Source organism: Hyaena hyaena, unplaced genomic scaffold (assembly GCF_003009895.1).
Source record: "Hyaena hyaena isolate Hyena2069 unplaced genomic scaffold, ASM300989v1 scaffold_646, whole genome shotgun sequence".
Lineage (NCBI taxonomy): Eukaryota > Metazoa > Chordata > Mammalia > Carnivora > Hyaenidae > Hyaena > Hyaena hyaena.
Window position 1 is genome coordinate 441593 of NW_024081278.1, and position 21120 is coordinate 462712.

General features: G+C 36.4%; 1 protein-coding gene across 1 annotated transcript in view; it reads left to right on the forward strand.

Annotated features, from left to right (window-relative positions):
* THSD7A (thrombospondin type 1 domain containing 7A) overlaps positions 1-21120 on the forward strand; it is a 431097-nt gene that overhangs the window by 340838 nt on the left and 69139 nt on the right. Inside the window, exons 8-11 of the mRNA XM_039216623.1 lie at positions 219-453; positions 5105-5220; positions 15559-15691; positions 17471-17574. Coding sequence (XP_039072554.1) covers positions 219-453; positions 5105-5220; positions 15559-15691; positions 17471-17574 — 588 coding nt within the window. The remainder of the gene's footprint in view (positions 1-218; positions 454-5104; positions 5221-15558; positions 15692-17470; positions 17575-21120) is intronic.

The following is a 21120-nucleotide window of genomic DNA, read 5'->3' on the forward strand; positions in this document are numbered from 1 at the left end:
AAACAAATTTCATCTATACTGTATGGCTTAAATTTTAACCTGGAGGATGCCGAATGATGTAAGATTAATATGTAATTTGCCTTCCCAGCGTCATGCTGGTCACATCCAATGTTCTAATAATGGCAGGTATCATTGTTATTGTTAACTACAAAGAAGAGGGAATGGTAAGTTTCCTATTGGCATCATATCTAATCCTCTTATGTTGTCTATTTTTATAGGTGGAGTTCACTGCCCAAATACCAGTGCTCTGCAAGAGGTACGCAGCTGTAATGAGCATCCCTGTACTGTGTACCACTGGCAGACTGGCCCCTGGGGCCAGTGCATCGAGGACACTTCAGTATCATCCTTCAACACAACTACAACTTGGAATGGGGAGGCCTCTTGCTCCGTTGGCATGCAGACCAGAAAAGTCATCTGTGTGCGGGTCAATGTGGGCCAAGTGGGACCCAAAAAGTAAGGGCTTCAGATTGAAAGCAGTAAATCCTGTGGTCAACCATGAAGGGGATTGGCTCAGGCTTCACTTGCTTCATGAAGTGGAGCATTTTGGTGCTTGTCACACCTGTCCTCAAGAGTGAGATGTGTTTGTTTTGAACATCAGCCAGTAATAAAGTTCTAACAGCTCCAGAATCTTGTACCTGAGATATATAAATTCTGTAGAAATATTTCTTTGTGGTACCTACTACTTTGATTTTTAAAGTAGCGCTTTCCCCTTTTATGAAGCTAGTGAGGCAGTGAAGGTAGAGCTTGCGCTGGGTCTGGCTGATCAATAACGACTGTATATGAAGGCCTAGCAGTGCAGATCATCCATGACCTCCCAGGTGTACCCGTAGGCTGTGGAGTCTGCCAGTCTAGTTTAATTGGGCTATAGCCTTCTATGATCTGCCTTTCATTTCCCCTGGAAAATACTATATCAAAAATACCGAGGCCAAGCTATTACATCTTTTAATGGTTAAGTGAATAAGCCATTTACTTCCAAGAGAGAGCCTTGGGATAGGATGAGTGTTATGAGAAGTAGGAAAAACCATCCGTTTCTCACTGTGGTTACAAATAGTGTAATAACAAGGCAAACGATTTGCTAGAGAGAGAGGACAAAGAACTAGAGAGTTGGCATAGTACATGTACCTTGTGAAAAATATAAATGAAGAAACATGGCATGGCATAACTGAGCTAATCAATTTGAGAAAATTAATAAATCAACTCCAAAAGCGTTATCCCTTTAAGGGGAAAAAAAACTACTTTTTTTTTTTTTTGAAAAAAAAAACTACTTTTATCTTTTGAGACTTAGCTTAAATCTTTTAGAATTCAAATCTTCTTAGACATATGAAATATGGAAAGTAAGACCAGTCAATTTTGCACTGGTATAAAAATGGCCTCATAATTTCCAAATACTTGGTCAGGTGCATGACTATTAGGTATGACTGTCAGCATGCTACTTAACTGATTCTGGCCTTCGTTTTCAATGTTTATTGAAAGGATTTAATACGAAAAATAGTAATGGGAGCACTGAATAATTCTTATAAAGTATTATTTTCTCTTAAAAATTCAAGATCCTTCCTAATGCTTCATGGAAATGATAATAATGTACCTGATGTATGGAAAACTTCAGGGGATAAATAATAATCCCATTAGAAGTTGTTTATACCTGGCCAGGATTCCAGACATTAAGGATATTTTTGCCCCATACTTTATTTGACTATGTAATTTGAAATTCTGAAATATTAGAAAAGATATGCCAGGAAGACTTGAATAAATTGAGAAACTCTTCCACATCCTTAATAGGTAGCCCCAAACCTATATTTTAATAGAAATAATGCTAAAGTTGTGATGAATCTAACCCAGGAAGTTAACATGCAGTGTATTAAAATTCTCTGGCAATAACAACATGAGCAGAAATGCCAAATTCTGGAGGATTGGGTCTTGCTGGGACAAGTATGGAGGTAGAAATATTCCCTGTCCAGGGTTATAACCTGAGCAACTTGGCAGAGGATTGTGGGTTATTATGCTGAGCTGCTGCGGTAAGCTCCTTCTGTTCCTATTCTACTGTTAATCACTTTGCAAATATTGGTGTTGATATTTTTCTCACTTATACAACTTCCAAGCTGTTTTTGTCAAGAATTAATATACATGCATATAAACTTATTTGTGAAAGAGCCTGATGGATTAATGTCATTAAATCATTCAATAGGAAGGGTATCCTGCAGCCCCATGTCAAACCACCACAATAATCCATTAAAAATTTGCTTTGCCCTTGCAGCCTTTATTCAATGACCTGGATGCATGTATAGATTTGTTAAATTAAGTGCACTTACTTTGCCATTAAAGTTCTGAAAACTTAAGCAAATACTGTGAATTCAAAAGAAAATGTTACTGCCCTTATTCCTAAAAGCTAGGTTAAATTCAATGAATGCTTTTCAGTGCTAGGCATTTGAAACAGAAATGCAAATAGAAACATTGTTTTAAACTCCTCTTAATAAAACAGATTACTCTGCAATGGTAAAATCAATGTTATTGATCTTATCTATCCTCAGAGTAACAAACTTCAACTCCTATAACATCTGTTTAATTTGACCTTGAATAAGATTTGGGGGGAAATCAATTCCTTGATTTAAACCACAAACACTAAATGCAAACAGTACAAAGGAGAAAAGAAGCATGTTGACTGAACCAATTGCCTCACCAAAGGAAGTCTGAATTCATTTTATTGGATGTAATCTAGGCTGTATAATTTATCTTTCTGTGTTCATTTAACGGCTTTGTTGTTAGTAATTTTGTTCTCCACAGTTAGCCAAGTATCTTGCTGTGGATATTTCTAAACTAAAACAGAATTTTGGAGGTTGTCAAAAATAACACTGTAAATTCTGTTGATTTATAAAGGGCTAAAATTTGAAGAGCTTACAGCTGAGTAATGCTCTCCCATTATTTTTTTAAATGTTTATTTTTGAGACGAGAGAGCGTTCATGAAAATCGGGGAGGGGCAGAGAGAGAGGAAGACAAATGATCTAAGGGGGGCTAGAACTCATGAACCACAAGATCAAGACCTGAGCCGAAATCAGATTCTTAACTGACTGAGCCACCCAGGCGCCTCTGTTCTCTTATTATTAATGTTGTAAAATGCTTCACTGCAAAGGAGTGCTCCCAATAATAATTACTAATCAATAATTCCATAATTTCAAAAGAATTAACAGTATCATATGTGAGGTTTTGCCATATACTGTTTCCTGGCTAAGAATGCAGGTTAAATTAAAATTCTAGTGATTTATAATCTCAGTTTTAACAGTTCATTAACTTCTATGACTCCCATCTAAATTTCTTTTTTGTCTATGACTTTGAGTAATCATAGCAATTAGGAAAATCCAAGGTTGGGGCGCCTGGGTCGCTCAGTTGGTTAAGCATCTGACTCTTGGTTTCAGCTCAGGGCATGATCTAGGGATTCAAAGTTTGAGCCCACATCTGGCTCTGCACAGTCAGTGCAGAGCCTGCTGGGGTTCTCTGTCTCTCTCTCTCTCTCTTCTTGCACCTCCCCTGCTTATACTCTCTCTGTCTCAAAAATAAATCAATAAACACTTTTTAAAAAAAAGGAAATCCAAGGTTATACTCCATGTAAACCAGGAAGATTATTTCTTTTTGAAATGTTGAGTCATATATAATTTTCACATCCACTTCCAAATAAACCCTGGTGTTACAGAGTGAAAAGGAAAAGCATGTATCTGTATAATTGAATAGAACATAATATTTATGTATGATATGGGACATGTAGATAAATAATTATAATACAGTGATATAAAAAGTAAAGGAGATTGATGATGTTGATATTTTTTCACTCATACTTCAGTTCTGAAAACCTGATTAACTTGTTAAAAGACCATTTCTTCTGACCTACAGAAAATTTGGCTTCTCCCATAGGGAGTATTTTTAAATCCCATTTTTCACTAATTTGCCAAGTTATTCCAGCAATAGTAATCCTAGTTGTTCAGTTTATTTCTTCACTGCCTCTTAGCTTCTTTGTCAGAGATTTATGTGACATCAAAAGATAACTTCTGAGTAATCAGAACAGGAAGTTACTTTGAGTCATGTGATTTATGCTGTTATGTTTTGTTGGCCTTAATATACCTCTTCCTCTAGTGTTAATGCTAGTGATCGACATTTGACCACCACCAGTAGAATCAGATCTTGAAGATACAGACGAAAATTGGGAAATTTAAAAATCATTTAAGTATACACAAAAGTGTACTTAAAACTCATACATCACCTTCCTAAAGCTATCTTATAAAAAGTGCAAAATCTAATATAAGTAGGACATTTCAGGAAAAAAAAAAGACACATAGGCATTTTGTCATTATTTTTCTCTTGTGTCTCTAATAAATAATATATTTGTTAAATATTTAATTTTACTATAATTTGTAAGAACAGTATCTTATTTTTCTTTAAATTACTGATCAACTATTTTTGTTTTACTTCTATTTACTCTTTTGATCCAAAAAATATTTTAACTTATAAAAATATTTAAAGTCCCATAAATGAAACCAGGACTAAAGCAAAAAACTGTCTATCCTAATGATCTGTCCACTTTTATTATTTTGTTATGTATTATGAAATATATAGCTGTAAATATAGTATCCTTTTTGAGCATGTACTGTATATTGAATACACTCCATTATAAATTTATGTTACACGTATTTTATAAAAATAAAGTGTAGAATAACCTGGAAACACAGTCAGCAATAAGCCTGTTTACCTATACAAAGATGTAGAATTAGTCCTTAAATTGGTAATTTGAATTCCCACAGATTTCTTATAGAGCATGTTAGGAAATATTTATTAATAGATTATTATAAGGGAATAAGGTAAAATTATATTTTGTTTTAATAGCACAATTCCTATTATTAAATTTACACATCTTGCCTTGAGTACCTTTCTGAGGTCCAGTTTGGAAGAAGTAATCGAGTTCTATAGTTCTTATCAAGAGCTGACAGGCTCCTGGAATTTAAATGATATAGATAAGTGACTCTTTAGCAGTTTTAGCAATGAAAGATTTAAAGGCATTAAATTACTTTGTTTTCTGGGTTACTAAAGAGGCCTAGTAATTTCCCTCTGCGTTTTCTAGGTGTCCTGAAAGCCTTCGACCTGAAACAGTGAGACCCTGTCTGCTTCCTTGTAGAAAGGACTGTATTGTGACACCATATAGTGACTGGACATCATGCCCCTCCTCATGTAAAGAAGGTATGAGTTACAGATTTCTGAAGGCTACTAACCTAGAAAACATACTCACCAGGCAGGACCTCCAAGTTCTTCTAGATGAGCAGTATTTGTGATTCTTATACAGGGCCATGTAAGCTCGGTTTGTCAGGAAGCCATACAGTTCTGGTTTCCTTCTAGAAGATAATACAGCTTTAAAGAACCAAACAAATGAGTTTTATGCCAAAAACTGATTTAAGACTCTATGATATAGGTCAAAATGAGAGATGCCTTTGAGAGTAGGGTTAAGATGGTGGAGGAGTAGGGTGACCCTAACCTTGGGTCCTCCCTCAGGCACAGCTAGATAAATATCAAACCGTCCTGAGCACCCAAGAAATTGATTGGAAGTCTTAGAGAACAAAACTGCATGTCTATGATCTGGATCAAAATGAACGAATTCTAGGATTTATTAAATTAATAAGGTTTCCTTTAACATTAATTCCAAAAGAATGTATAGTGTCCCTCCATATTTTCTTTTTTTTTTTTTTTTACATCCATAGTGCAATAATGATTTCAGGAGTAGAATCCAGTGATTCATCCCCTATGTATAATACCCAGTGCTCATCCCAACAAGTGTCTTCCTCAATTCCCCTTGCCCATTTAGCCATCACCCCTACCCCAAGCCCTCCAGCAACCCTCAGTTTGTTCTCTATATTTAAGAGTCTCTTATGTTTTGTCCCCCTCCCTGTTTTTGTATTATTTTTGCTTCCCTTACCCTATGTTCATCTATTATGTATCTTAAATCTGGGCCCATGGCTATCTCTTTCTTGTCAGTAAGAGAGTTGGGAATCTTATCAGTACTCATGGCTTCCAACCCTCTTACTGACACAAAATAGATAGCCATGGGCCCAGATTCACCACAGATTCTTGATGTGACCCCCAAGGATGGGAATAAAGGAAAGAGAAAAAGAGCTAGATTGTACCTCTTCCAACACTTAATGTGCTGCGAGGCATTTTTACAAGATGAGGATTTGTCCCCAGTTTGGTTTGGTTTTGCATTTATTACTTACAAAGACCCTTTAGTATTATGGCAGACACTTTGATCATTCTTTATCCTCCAAGATGGGGTCCTTTCTCATTGCTGCTGAGAAAGATTTCCGTATCCTCCAGTTGACTTATGCAATACTTGAGCAAATTTTCTCTCAGTATCATGAGTGACACTGTCTCCAAATGTTTATTTATTTTTGAGAGAGAGAGAGAGAGAGAGACAAAGACACAGAATTTAAAGAAGGCTCCAGGCTCTGAGCCGTCAGCGCAGAGCCTGACACAAGGCTCCAACTCATGAGCTATGAGATCATGACCTCAGCTGAAGTCGGACGCTTAACCGTCGGAGCCACCCAGGCACCTTGACTGTCTCCTATTTTTTATTTTACTCTCCCAATGAATACAGATAGATTTTCTTAAATTTCATTCATGCTTTTATTTTATTTATGCTTCTTGACTCTTACTAAAGAGATTAAGAGCCAGCTTCTAGAGTAACAACTACTTTAAATTGTCAAAAATTATTTAAATCCTTAAGTTATATGAGATTATGAATTTAATAATGGGTTATTTTTACAGTCTGATTATCATTTTATACAGTTAAAACATAAGCTCCATTTTAATGCTTTTTAAAAATTTTTGGTACCCTTGAAATATCAAATAAAGTTAAACCATAAAGTGAGAAAAAATACATTTTTTATTTTAAAAGTCTTTTAAGACAGCTAAAGTGTCTTTGGTGCAAAAAGTTATAAATATTAATGTTTTTAAAACAATGTTACTGGAATTCAACTTAGTAATAAACCAATGTCACTGACAATTTTTCCAGAATTTCTTCTCTTATTTTCTTAAAATCTAATTAGGATGAGATCATTTGGCTTGGTCGTAATCAGCAACAGAATTGTGCTTTCTTATCAGTCACTATTTCTGCGATAATAGTTGGTTATTCATCACTACAGTAGAAAAGATTATTTTTTACATGATGTTCATGTACTTTTAATTCTCATCTTAATGTTTTATACTTAATGTTCATGTTAGTATGACAAAAAGCCATTTACTAATAATTCCAAAATATGTATGGTTACATTTATAATCATATAATTAATAATCTAACACAAATCTAACATTTTTAAGTGAAATATTTGAAGGTGGAAAAACCTTTGCCTCTTACATATATGAAATATTTCCTTATATTAAGTAGTTTAAAATTAAAGTTGAAATGGTATAAAGTATTCAAAGAAAATAAAGTTGAAATAAATAAAATATTCCACTAAATTGATCCTAGGATAGTCACTTAGAAAAGGGAAGAACCAGATTAAATTTTCTAGTTTCTTTAGGTCTTTATTTAAAATTAATTTGGGATTGGAATATATCCAGGAATTAGGAACCAATGTAAGAGTGTATGAATTTTCTTCTGTAAGTTCTTCAAAATGAGTTATTTTATTATGCATTATATCTACTTGAAAAAAACAAAAAATAGATATAACTTAATTATTAAAATACTATAATTTAAAAATCAAATAATGTGATTTTTAAAATGTTTTATTTTTGAGAGAGAGCATGAGCAGATGAGGGGCAGAAAGAGAAGGGGACATAGAATCTGAAGCAAGTTCCAGATTCTGAGCTGTCAGCGCAGAGCCTGACATGGGGCTCAAACCTACTAACTGCAAGATCATGACCTGAGCTGAACTTGGATACTTAACTGACTGAGCCACCCAGGTGCCTTTCAAATAATATGATTTTTAATTTGATTTCTGCTGATTTTTACAATATTAAGTGATTTATTCTACTTTGTTACAAACTATAATTACTTATATAAGGTCCTTTAAAAATTTAGCAGATAGATAAATGAATAGATTGTAAATCCTATATGTGTGTTAATTAAATTAATATTCATCTATATATAGATGCATAAATACTTACTGGATTTCTTATTTACTGACTCCTGCATATAACTGCCGTATTAATGGTCCTGTTGAGAAGACACTGTCCTTGACTTCATGGAAACTTTTGATATCATTTAAAATATACAATAAAATAAAATAAGAGTTCTTAAATATAAAACTCTTCAACATAAACCAGATAACGTTAAGACTTGATTCAGTAAGATTTAGTGGTAAAACAGAGAGAGCTCTAAGGAAGAGAAGGGGGGAAACATTGTGGGAGCAAATAGTAGGGAAAATCTTATTGTAATGAAGGTGGAAGCAATCTTTTTGAAAGAAGGAACACATAAAAGAATCCCAAGTGGAGGATCAAAAGCATCAGGAAAAGTCTCACATGACCATGAAAAGATGTGTTGTTGGAGAAGAAAATGACAGTTAGTCATTTTTCTGAGCCCAGAATATGGGGAGAAAAGTCAAGATGTGAAGTTGGAAAGGCAGCTGGGTGGCTCAGTCGGGTAAGCATCTGATGTTTGATTTCAGCTCAGGTCATGAACTCACAGTTTATGAGATCAAGCCTTCTTGGGATTCTCTCTCTCCCTCTGCCTCTGACCCATTATCCCCCTCAAAATAAATTTTTGAAAAAATTTCTTTAAAAAGTTGGAAAGAAGGATGGAGGCAGGTAATATTTTGAAGACAGTTATGAGTACTGGGTTTTATGGTATGATGGGATGCATGGACTTTAAATCAGCAAATCTGGTTTGAACCTTGGCCATTATCAACCAGGTGACCTTAGGTAAGATGGTTAAGCTCTCAAGACTTGGTTATAACATCCATGAGTTGCTCAGTGGCACAAATGAGATAATATGTGGTAAAGTGCTATATGCTTTGTGAACCATTGTTCAATTGACATATAATTTACGGTTGGCCTATGGTTTATTTATATATTTATTTTTTTCTTTTATCCTACAGTTTATTTTTAAGTTCCTATAGAAAATAAAATGCATACTGCTTATGGTCAATGGCTAGTAAATATTTTAATTTGCCTTACTAAAAACAGTCTTTCTTAGAAGTTTATGTATCAGTGTGAGAAAGATATTTAGATCATGATGAGGAAAAAATTTGATTATTTATGAAGTTTTCATGGATATATTTACTGATAATGTTTCTAAATGCTCATTATGTCATTGAACATCATATATATTATTTTAAGCACTTATTTTTTTCTTTCTACAAAGATTTCTCAAGTAAGAATATACCAGGCACAATTTTAAATATAAAGGTATAGCAGGAAACAAAGAAATCAATGTTTCTTGCTCTCAGGAAGCTTACAGTCTGGTGGTATGTGACACAAAGCATTTAATGATTGTTCCAATCTCTCAGTGAGTATGAAGGACCAAGGGAAGGGTGTAGGGGGGTTGAGGAAAGAGAAGAAAATGAGGCATCAGTTTGGAGAATGTAAAAGTGGACAAGCTAATAGTGTATAGAATTCCTAGACAACATGGAGAGCCCATTTAGTTATGTCTTAAAAAGGGGATTGCTCAACACAATTGCCATTGTTTGTCCCTCTGTGTTCAGTTACCTGAGTGCAAAAAAAGTATAACAAAATATTTGGTTTTGATTAGAGTTGGGGCTTTCCCAGGAGAGAGCAAGAAAAAAAGAGAACAGAGAGTCAAGGGTGTTTTCGAGGGAGGATTTCTTGTAATAATGGAGTATGGAATCTAAGTTGGGTTGGGATAGAAGTGAGGCCCTGAAGGGAATGATGGATAATGAAAGAGTGAAAAGAAAAGTGGATTGGCAATCTCAATTGCGTTTGAGGAATTTGAGTAAGATGAAACCTGAAGCCATTTAACTGGAAGATTAGGAGAATTGTCGAGAAAGTAAGATGTTTAAAGATGAGAGTGTGTAAGTACTAATGAAAATAACTTAAAAGGATGGACAGAAAGAGCTAGTGATTGATTTGAAATGGAGGAAAAAGTCATTGAAGATGAGGAGGTACAGTAATTCAGAGTCCAGCAACTTGCATGGAGTAACCATGTGGATACCAAAGCCACCAGAGTGGTGCCTGGGGTACAAAGAGAAAAGATTACAATGAGGGACATTCTGAAGCTGTTAACTAGTGAAACGTGGATAGCTAGCTAGCTGCTACCAGGTGTAGAGCTGACGGTAAAGTTGATGACAGAGGAGTTGGAGATTTTTAAAGATCAAGGGGGAAGAAAAGACAGATAGGACTAGAATCAGCTTCCAGTGGCAAAAACTATGAAGGAAAATTTCCAGGAGATAGAAGACGAGAGACCATGTGTTCTAATGGGTGTCAAGATGGAAGTATTAGTGGATGGAACAAAATGAGAAGCTGAAAATCACGTTATGCAGGTTGGAGTGCTGTGGGTTCAGTTGACGATGGAAGGCATGCGGCGGTGGCAGGAGGGGTAGTGGCGGGGTGCTAATTTTTCGTGGCGAGTGACAGGTGAGATATCATGAGTTTAGTTGGGCTGGTCTCTTGAAGGGCTTAATAGCTGTTGTAAATTAAAATGCACGGTGCCACTAGGTTGCTCTTCTCCCCTGGAGCTCCTGGGTAGTGATTGCCACGCTCAGAAATCTGCCATCCTGTGAAGAGCAAGAGGCTCTCTGAGAAGCGGGGCTGTGATTGGTTGAGCGTAGGTCATCTCAGGAACAGGAGATGAGCCCTGTTTGTTCTGCTTGGAAGCTCTGTATTGAGTGTCCTCTAACAAAAGGCTTTCAGAAACCCTAAACCTAGGCACTCAGACTTAAAAAGAAAAACTCTAATTGTGTATTGAGGAAATAAAGCCTAGGGTGTGGGAGATGGGATGCTGTTGGACAACGGTGCCAAGATGCTTTTTGCTCCTGGAGAAGCCTTTTCTGTTTTTTGCCTGTAAACTGCTGTAACAACTGATAATAATGATACAATGGTGTTATAGAAAAGTAGCCTTTCATTCTAAGGACCAAAAAAAGCAATGACATGTGATTAGTTTATTTTTCATTATTTGGTATAAAATGGGAATAATCTAAGCTTCATTGAAGTAACACCGACTTCTGCACACAATTAAAAATAGTAAACAGAGTTGGGGCGCCTGGGTGGCTCAGTCATTTTAAATGTCTGACTTCAGCTCAGGTCGTGATCTCATGGCTTGTGAGTTCAAGCCCAACTGACAGCTCAGAGCCTGGAGCCTGCTTTGTGTCTCCCTTTCTCTCCCTCTGCCCCTCCCCCTTCAAAAATAAATAAACGTTAAAAGTTTTTAAATAAATAATAATAAACAGAGTTCACTGTCCAAGGATAGATAATAGCAACAGAAAACTAATTCAAGGATAGAGTGGTTCTTTTAAACTTAGTTCTGCAGGTAAAGTCTAAATCTTATTAGACTTTTGAACTTAGGAAATGGAGAGTTCCTCGTTTAAAAAATCACTTAAAAGAGATAAAATTACACTATAGTCCTACAAAAGACAAAATAGAAAAGTCTAGTATTACAGGAAGAACAAGAATTATTTGAAATGTTATTCAGCCCTCTCTCAAGTTATGTGTTGAAAAATCAATGCTGATAAAGATCAGTATTGAGTAGAGAGTAGTTTTAATCCTCTAACCCATGCCCTTGTTAACTTGTTCCAAATTTTTGTAAATTTTAACAAAGGACTTTCCTAAAAAAGTGGGAAACATTTATGCATATAAATTGTTTATAACTATGATCTTAAAACTATCATTACTTTTGATGAAATAATACATTTCTCTGTTCAAACCTTTTTTTTTTTTCTCTAACTGTATTGATTGACTGGAGAGCTAGAAGGGATATTACAGAGGAATCTATCCCACCTTGATGTCCTTAGGCAGTACGGGACTAGAATTACCCCAAGGATGTGAAAACCACCATTATATTTTGCTTCTTGCATGAAACTCTCCCTTTAATTTCCTAGCACTGTGCTGCTCAGCCTGCCATCCATCTCCTTCCAGTTTAAATCTTAGTTTTACCTGCCCCTTATGTATCTTGACTGTCTAAAAATAACCTGTAAAATGATGTAACTATATGAGAAATTGAATGCCCTTTGAGTCTATGTCCCTCATTATCACATAATTGTTTTCTGAATATATAATCCCTTTTTTCTAAACACTACAGAAATATTTCTTTATTTTTCCCATGTTTATAGTTTCCAGTGAACAAAATGATCCCTTATATTTTAGTAATCCTCAGTGCACAGACTTCATACCCATGTGCATCCTATTATAAGGAAGTGGATGAAAAGAAGTAGAGGATGCTAACTAATACTCCAATTGAGTAGTGAAATAAATGTGTTTGCTCATCAGCAAATATTTGCTAAAAGATAAATGGAAACAATACATATCTATCAACTACACATAATAAATTGGGTGCAAAGATGTGTAGGGAACTATTAAGGTTGTAAACTTCCAAGTTTGTCAGTTCAAGTTATCAGTGGGAAAACTTCCACCTTTCTTTTAAATATGTGCTGTAGCTCTCCTTTTGTCTGCATTCTGATCTGAGGACTCTGTAACCTGGCTGAGTTCCACAGTGCTATTTCTTTGAGTATACAAGTAATTTCCTAGCTGACAGCTGAGAAGAAATGAACCTCCCAGTGGATAGAAACATGGATGTCATGACACTTCCTGTGTAAACCCATTAAACTTCCTCTGCAGGTGTTATGGCTTTAGAATGTTCTGCTTTCATCAGCTCACAGTCTCTGTTCTGTGGGCTGCACAAGGTTAAGGTATTTGAACTTCTATAAAGAATAAACGGATCGCCATTGTGGAATTGATTGTGGAAGTGAAAAGAGTTATCGTGATCTTATATATCAAATACACGCCTGTGGATGTTGTGATGAAAAGGCATTAGAATGTTTCAGGGCTGTACCTGGAGTGAAATATTTCCTTTCAAGTCAAAAAATGAAGTAGGATTGAAACACTGACTGCTGCTTCTTAAATCTGAACGGCCCTACGTATGTCCCCTGTGATATCTAGATAGTTTGTGACCAGGAACTTTAGTGTATAAGGTGCCGCTGACGCTGAACTCGTTGTGTCCTTTGAGCTCCAGATCCCTGGGTCTCAATTCCATGTCTATTGTCTACCTGTTGGTAGAGAAGGACTGGAGAGTTAATTGACTCTTAAGAATCTTGACCACCTCGGAAACAAAGACCTGTTCTTCCGTTTCTCTCCCTCTTTTCCTTCTTTAGCAAATACCTCCCTCCTTTCCCCAACAAATGATAAGAATGGTTATTTAGTTTGTATAAGACAGATCATAACATTTAAAAAAAAAAGAAAAATAATAGAAAGTGTAAAAGAAGGTAGTAAATAGAGCTGGAGGGAGGGAGGGGAGGAAGAGAAAAATTGTACTATAATGTCAAAGTTAAGCCAAGCTCCTGCAATTGAGAAGAGAAGTAGCCCTGAGATTCTGGTGAACAAAGGAAAAAATGGAAGCATGTAAGATTCTTAATAGATTGTCAAAGGAAACAAAATTTCTCATAGCTCTAAATTATTAGAGGAATTTATCGCCTGGGCCTTAAAATAGGGGCCTTGAACAGCATAATGGATGGAGGCAGCATTAGCAATTTTATTAAAAGTCTCATTGGCATTTCTTGGATCTTTTCTAGATAAATTATATTTAATATGTAAAAGTTGCAACTGACACTCAAACTATCATTACAATAAAAAGTCTATGACACTGTTTTCGAATACTTTCTCTGTTACCCACTACCTTCAGCACCTAATTCCCTGCTTTATTACGTATAGTATTCTAATTATTCGCTGAAGTAGTTAATATAGTCCCTAATAGTACCAGTTTCCCCCACAATGGGAATAATCCTAAAAAGGTACATGTGAACCCTAGAAATCTTAAATTGGGATGGGATAGACAGGGTCCTCTCTTCCAGTAGATCTCGAACCTGGCTCTTCATCATAATTCTCAGGCAAGCTTTGTGAAACATCACATCCCCAAACCCAGCTCGCAAAGATTCTGATTTAGTAGTTGTGGATTTTGGCTGAGTAATCTGTTTTGGTTTTCATTTTCTTTTTTTGAAAAAGATTTTCCTACATTGTCAGACATTTAGGAATCTTTAATCTGGTTCATTCCCCCATCTAATATAGAAATCTCCAGTCCACACTGCTGGGAGTCACATGCTAAGGGATACTCCAACTTCATGAGAAAATATGTCCCTTATAGGAAAGCTCTAATTGTCAAATATTTTTCTACTGACACAGTAACTTTTAGAATGTTTCATTAATGTCTTTAAAGATTTGTTAAGTTTGTTTACCTTAAAGAGTGAGAGAGAGCAGGCACACCAGGTAGGGGCAGAGACAGAGGGAGAGAGAGAATGCCAAGCAGGCTCTGTACGTTCAGCCCACTGTGGGGCTCAATCTCACGATCCATGAGATCATGACCTGAGCCAAAATCAAGAGTCTGACACTTTAACCAACTGAGCCACCCAGGTGCCCCTCATTTAATTTTTTACTAAACATCCATTGTTAGGAACTGCTAATCCTTTTAATTTTTTCTGTTTCTGTAACTGAATGTCAAATATTTAATGATCTTGCAAAAAAATGTAAATGTATCTAGGGGAACTTTATTAAAATAATTCTTTAGGAAGTTCTTGTGTAAGTAAAATTGTGCTATGTGGTCATCAGTACTTAAAGGGTATATATGGTAAATTGGAATATCTTTTATTAAAGTTGCCAAGTCTTGTACCTTATTTGTTTCAAATAATAAAATATTTGGACATCTTTATATCAGTAATACTGTCAAGCTAATATCTTCATTGTAGGTGAATCAGTTATTTCCATTGTTTTTTTAAAAGCATAATATGGAGTTATTTACTTACGGTAATCGCATTTTGAATGCTTCTGTAAAAATCCTGCTTCTAAGAAACCATTTTCATTTCACTACTTACAGTCCTGATGTTTAAAATGTGACCTGAATTGAAGATCTTAGACTGTTTAACATGAATAATAAATGACTAGAATAATTTATGAGGTATGCATTTCAAATTAAGTGAGTAACAAAGAAATAAAGTTTCACATTAAAACAGTGAATATAGTCTCCTAAGAAAGATTCATTAAAACTGTATAAGTCCCATGTGGTAAACAAGACTATGTGAAATGGCATAAAACTAAACTTAAGATAGAAGAAAATAAATTAATTAGATCTGTCATATTTCTCAAGGGGAAGGAAATGTATAAAAGAGCAATTACTTTGTATCTGCACATTAGGAAGTCTAGTTTACTATGTAACTGTTTTCTCTGTTTTTCACATTTTTGAATATAAATTGATCGGATGTTCAATATAAGGGTCTGGAGAAGTTAGAGAATGATTAGACTGGATGAGGTCTCTCATTCACAGATGTCAAAGCATATGTAGTTAGAAGCAATGTAATTTCTTCACACAGCCTGGTATTTGGAGATTGTTTTATCAGTGCAGAGTACAACAGTTAAAAAACTGCTTCATTCCAGGGGACTCCGGAGTCAAGAAGCAGGCTCGGCACCGCATCATCATTCAGCTGCCAGCCAACGGAGGCAAGGACTGCACAGACCCGCTCTACGAAGAGAGAGCCTGTGAGGCCCCTCAAGTGTGCCAAAGCTACAGGTAATAGAGTTCAAAACAGAACCGTTGTAAGCCATGCACTGAGCAAATACTACAAGACCATTTTCTTTCCAACGATGAGAGAAGAAAGCCAATGCTGTCCCCCAGGCTCAGTGACATCTGTGTGATTTATGGCTGTGTGCCATTTCTTGCCTCTCTAAGGTTGCCACTCTGCCACTGGAATTATCTCCAGGGAGACAAACACTTGTGTAAATTTCCAAACTGTATCACTAGCTCCAGGGATTTGGGGGAATTCCTTATGTTGACATAAACTATAAGAAATTCAGAAAAGTGGGAGCACCGAGGTGGCTCAGTCAGTTGAGCGAATGACTTCGGCTTAGGTCATGACCTCACGGTTCTTGAGTTTGAGCCCCACATCTGGCTCTGTGTTGACAGCTCAGAGCCTGGAGCCTGCTTAGGATTGATGTCTCCCTGTCTGCCCCTCCCACTTGCCCTCAGTCTCTCTCTGTCTCTCTCTCTCAAATATAAATAAACATTAAAAATTTTTTAAAAGAAATTCAGAAAAGTGGTTAATAAAGATGAAACACAAAAGCACTTCCCTTCCAGGTAAAGGAATAGTCTAAGCATTCTTCCCCTGGCTCGAAACAGCACCTGTTCCTCATAAATGCTGACATTCTGGTTCACAAAATGACATCTTTATTTCACTAATGCTAGTAAGATGTCTCTTCTGTTCATTTGTGGCCACCTCAAGGAAATTTAAGGTAATTCAAGCTGTTTATCATCATCTTGATAATTATTAGGGAAAATTTCCCCCCTAACTATTAAAAGAAGGCACCTAATTGAAACTTGAAGTGGTATATAATTGCATTTCTGATAACAAATGAAGTATTATGGCATTAATTGATGGAACATGTGATCACAAAATAACTTAAAATGTATCTGATGGCAAGTTTGCCATCTTAATTTATCTGCATTTACTCCTGATATGTCACACAGTGTAATCACATGTTTACTATGCACACTGCCTGACAACTATCATCCCAAACGTGTTTCTTTGGGGGATTTTTGTAAAATGTATTGTAATTGCAGTTTGTGATTTACACCTACAATGCTAACCAAAGTATACCATAAAAAAAGTTCATGACCTGCATATGGTTTCATAACTTGAATATAAAATAAACATAGCTTACTTAAATGAGATGCACACTTCTAGTACTATAGTTTACATCTGATGCCAGTCCTAATCATTAAAAAGGCTAAATGCTGTTGTACTTGAAACAAATGCAAGAAGTATTAACTACACTTTTTTATGAAAGGCTAAATGCGTGTATAGAGTTAAGTTCTATAGAAATTGACAATGATGGACTCTTGTCTCCACTGCCATAGAAAGTAATTTTTTAAAAAAATGTTTTTAATGTTTGTTTATTTTTGAGAGGCAGAGACAGACAGAACATGAGCAGGAGAGGGGCAGAGAGAGAGAGAGAGATGAAGACACAAATTTAAAGCAGGCTCCAGCCTCTGAGCTGTCAGCGCAGAGCCCAACGCGGGGCTCAAGCTCACGACCTGCGAGAGCACGACCTGAGCCAAAGTTGGATGCTTAACCAACTGAGCCACTCAGGCGCCCCTAGAAAGTACTTTTATAGTTAATGTTCCTTTTTTCAATGTCTTGATAGAGCTCTAAGTTGCATTTAGATGGGACTGAGCATTGTCAAATAAATTCCCCTTTACAGTGGTCAGAGTCATGTTTCCTGCCACCCTATCTCTAGGATTCGCCTGGTATTTTTGCTTCCTCTCTGTGAGGCTTCTCTTCTTTTTCTGTAGGTGGAAGACTCACAAATGGCGCAGGTGCCAATTAGTCCCTTGGAGTGTGCAGCAGGACAGCCCTGGAGTGCAGGAAGGCTGTGGGTCTGGACGGCAGGCAAGAGGTGAGCGGCCCCATCCTGCAGCTGATTTGCTTTTCAGTTCTTCAACTTCACTAACATAACCACTAGCTTAGTAAGTTTGTCACTTTGCTGCTATGCTTTGCAAGCAAAGCAGATATCAGTCTGTTACCACATGTTCTACCTCACACAGGAACATGGAAAATCATCTTTTTAAATTGTGTCCTTTGTTCTTTGACATTAGACTATAACTCCTTTGGTTGAATTTTTCTTTGATTCCGATTTAAGATAAAAGAAGTTCTTGAGAAGGTTATGACTATTATACCCTGCACTTTATTTGAGGATTTTTGGTTAGTGTTTGGATCTTGGTATTCCATAACAGTTTGTTGTCTTAAGCGTCAATAAGATCCTTGGGGCGCATAGGTGGCTCAGTCGGTTAAACATCCAACTTCAGCTGAGGTCATGATCTCACAGGCTCATGAATTCAAGCCCCTCGTCGGGCTCTGTGCTGACATCTCAGAGCCTGGAGCCTCCTTCAGATTCTGTGTCTCCTTCTCTCTCTGCCCCTCTTCTCCTCACACTCTGTGTATGTCTCTCTCTCAAAAATAAACAAAAAACATTTTTAAAAAGTCTATAAGATCCTTATATCCTTGCCCATATGTACTATATATGTGCATGCATGTAATATAATTGGTTAACTTTCCAGAAATTCTCAGCAGTGACACCCTAATGTTGTCATGGCTATGCCCAATTCTATGCATATTCACTACTGATTCTTAAATGGCAGATTTATTTACTCAAAATCTGACATATTTGGACTGCAATGTGTCTGTACTACTAGATAATACAGAGTCTTGCAGAAATGAGATAGAAATGTTTCCAACATTTACTGGATAGTATGACTATTTACTAGATATTGTGGGTAATACATTTCAAGCTCTCAAACATGTTGTTTATACTTGTAGCAAGTTCAGTCTTTAGGTATCATGATTGTTTTTACTTGTATTGACTTTTAGCATGTAGTTTCTGCTTCATACTTAAAATGTAGTTGAATCTGTAATTGAATGCCCAGCCACCTTTTTTTTTAATTCATAAACATATGTTTTGCCTCTCATTTGTAGTTATGTATGTGATAGTGATGCAAAAGTCTAAGCATACAGAATTGCAGTTTTTGTTGATTGAGATCCTTTATAGTGAAAGGATTACTCCTTTTTAAGTTAATATACTTAGAGAGAGAGAGAAGGAGGGGCAGAGAAAAAGGAACAGAAAGATAATCCCCACACTGTCACTGAAGAGCCAGACACAGAGTTCAAACTCATGAACCTTTAGATCATGGTCTGAGCCAAAATCAAGAGTTGGATGCTTAGCTGACTGAGCCATGCAGGCTTTCTGGATTGCCTTTTTAATTTGAGGAAAGAAATCTCCTTTTTTATTAAGTCTTCTACTTGTATCATCATCCTTTTAGAAATCTTTATTTGAAACATAAAATTTAGTTTATAAATAATACTGTCTAGTGATTTTTAAAACCTTATTTCATATACTAAATTTTCATTATATATCCTCCAGCATCAGCAGTGGCTCAAACATAACTGTCTCCATTAAAGTTACAGAGCCTTAGGTATTTAGAATTGAAAGCCATTCTCCTCATTTCAAACTATTCATCAAGAAATTGCGTGATACAGGAGCTTCTTGTTCTACCTTGCTCATTCCTTCTGAGTCAAGCATACAATTGCATAAAACTCAGGCCCTACATAGAGTTTATAATATAATAGGCTTGAGTAGGGGTATTAGGAAACATGAGTTTTAGACTAGTTCTTTCACTGTCACAGGTTAAGGCTTGCTCATCCCTTCACCTTCCTGGGTCTCAGTTAATTTAAATGAAAAAAAAAAGAAAGAAAATGAAAAAAAGAGGGTTGGACCAAATGATCTTTCAGGAGTTTACCACTTTTGACATTCTACAATCTATGCACAGACAATACCAATATGAAGGATCAAAGTGTGAAATTAAGTTAGGGAAAAACAGATGAATTTCTATAGAACACCACTGGAGGAAATCTGAGATAGGGTCGAAGCAGCACAAGTGTGAAAACAGCTTCAGTTCCAAACTCTTCCTTAACTGCTGCACAACTGTGGTTTATTCATATCCTCCCTCCAAGGCTGAGGGACATAATGATCCCCACAGCGCTTTGTACATATTAAGTCTTCCTTAAGTGTTAATTTCTTACCCTTCCTGTTAGATGGTAGCCCCAGGGAATGTGCACAGAGGTCATAGTAGGCATAAACGCAACCGTATTGACATGGGCCTTTTGGTTTTTGACACACAGCCTGCATAAAAACTGTTCCTTCTGTGATTACTGGTAATCATTTCCTATCCAGATCTGAAAACCTCTATTCATTTTCCCTCCTGGGTGACTGGTTCATAGTATCTAATGGGGCTTCCAGCTTCCTCAGTGCTGCTATCTCCTGACTTTCTGATTGCTCCATTCCTGGTTTCCTGTTACTAGAGCCTCTTCCTCTGCCTGTACTTAAATAAGGTTTTCTAATCTTGTTGTCAGACTTCTTACTCTCCCTCGACAGTCTTTTCTATTTTCAGGATCTCTGGGAAGAGAAAGTTGCATTGTAACATATCATTTCTGCATCAATATATTTGAAAGAACCCCTTTTACTTCCATATGAACTTTTCTTTGTTGCCTTGGTAGATTAAAGATTCTTTTCTTAGAATTTATATTCCTACAGAAACATGAAATGAGGAGAATTAAGAGTAGAGAAATATCTTTTGCTAGTGGCAAAAGGCAGAATTTTCCTCCTTTGATGGTCAGGCTGTTTTCAGAACTCTGCATGACTAACCTGTCAGTTTCTTGCTATTTTCATCTTTGTTCTTATCTAGTCAGATATTAAAATGCCAACTGGTGATGTTTTTTTGATGATTCAAATAATTGTACATTCAGGATTAGCATCAATCCACAAAGACTATAGAGAAGCTACCCCCGTCCTCTCTTATGCATCAGACTTTCTAGTTCCAGTCGTACATTCAACTGTGATTGAATTCAGAAGACTTTATAGAAAGACCAACGTGTATCAGGAAAGAATACATATATTTAAGCCAGAAAGCTTACATTTGGTTAGGGAAATGATATCACTGGTTAAAGACTGAAACTAATCCATTGCAAACGCAATCATTTGAAGCTAAAGGGCTTACAGAAGTCCTAAAGAAAGCTGGACTGGTCTTGTACCATAACATTAGAATGAGTAGAAAGGAGAGAAGTAAGATCAATTACATGAGCTAAGCATTTGGGGAAAAAAAAACAAAAACATTACATGTGTTCACAGAAAAAGTGGGTAGGTTGAAGCTCCGAAGATGTGTGCTACAACCTTGGGTGATTTTGTAGAAGCTGGTGTTACTATCAGGATCAGTATTTTAGACCTTGTTCAGTAAGTGGTAGGAGCAAGGACCTGATGAAAGCACTGTTTTATCTGTCAGTATGTACAGAATAAGCTAGAAAGACAAGACATGTGGGTCTGGATGCCAGCTGGACACTGTCGTAGTAATGTGAGGCTGAAGTAATAGGAGCTCAGACTGGAATCACAGTA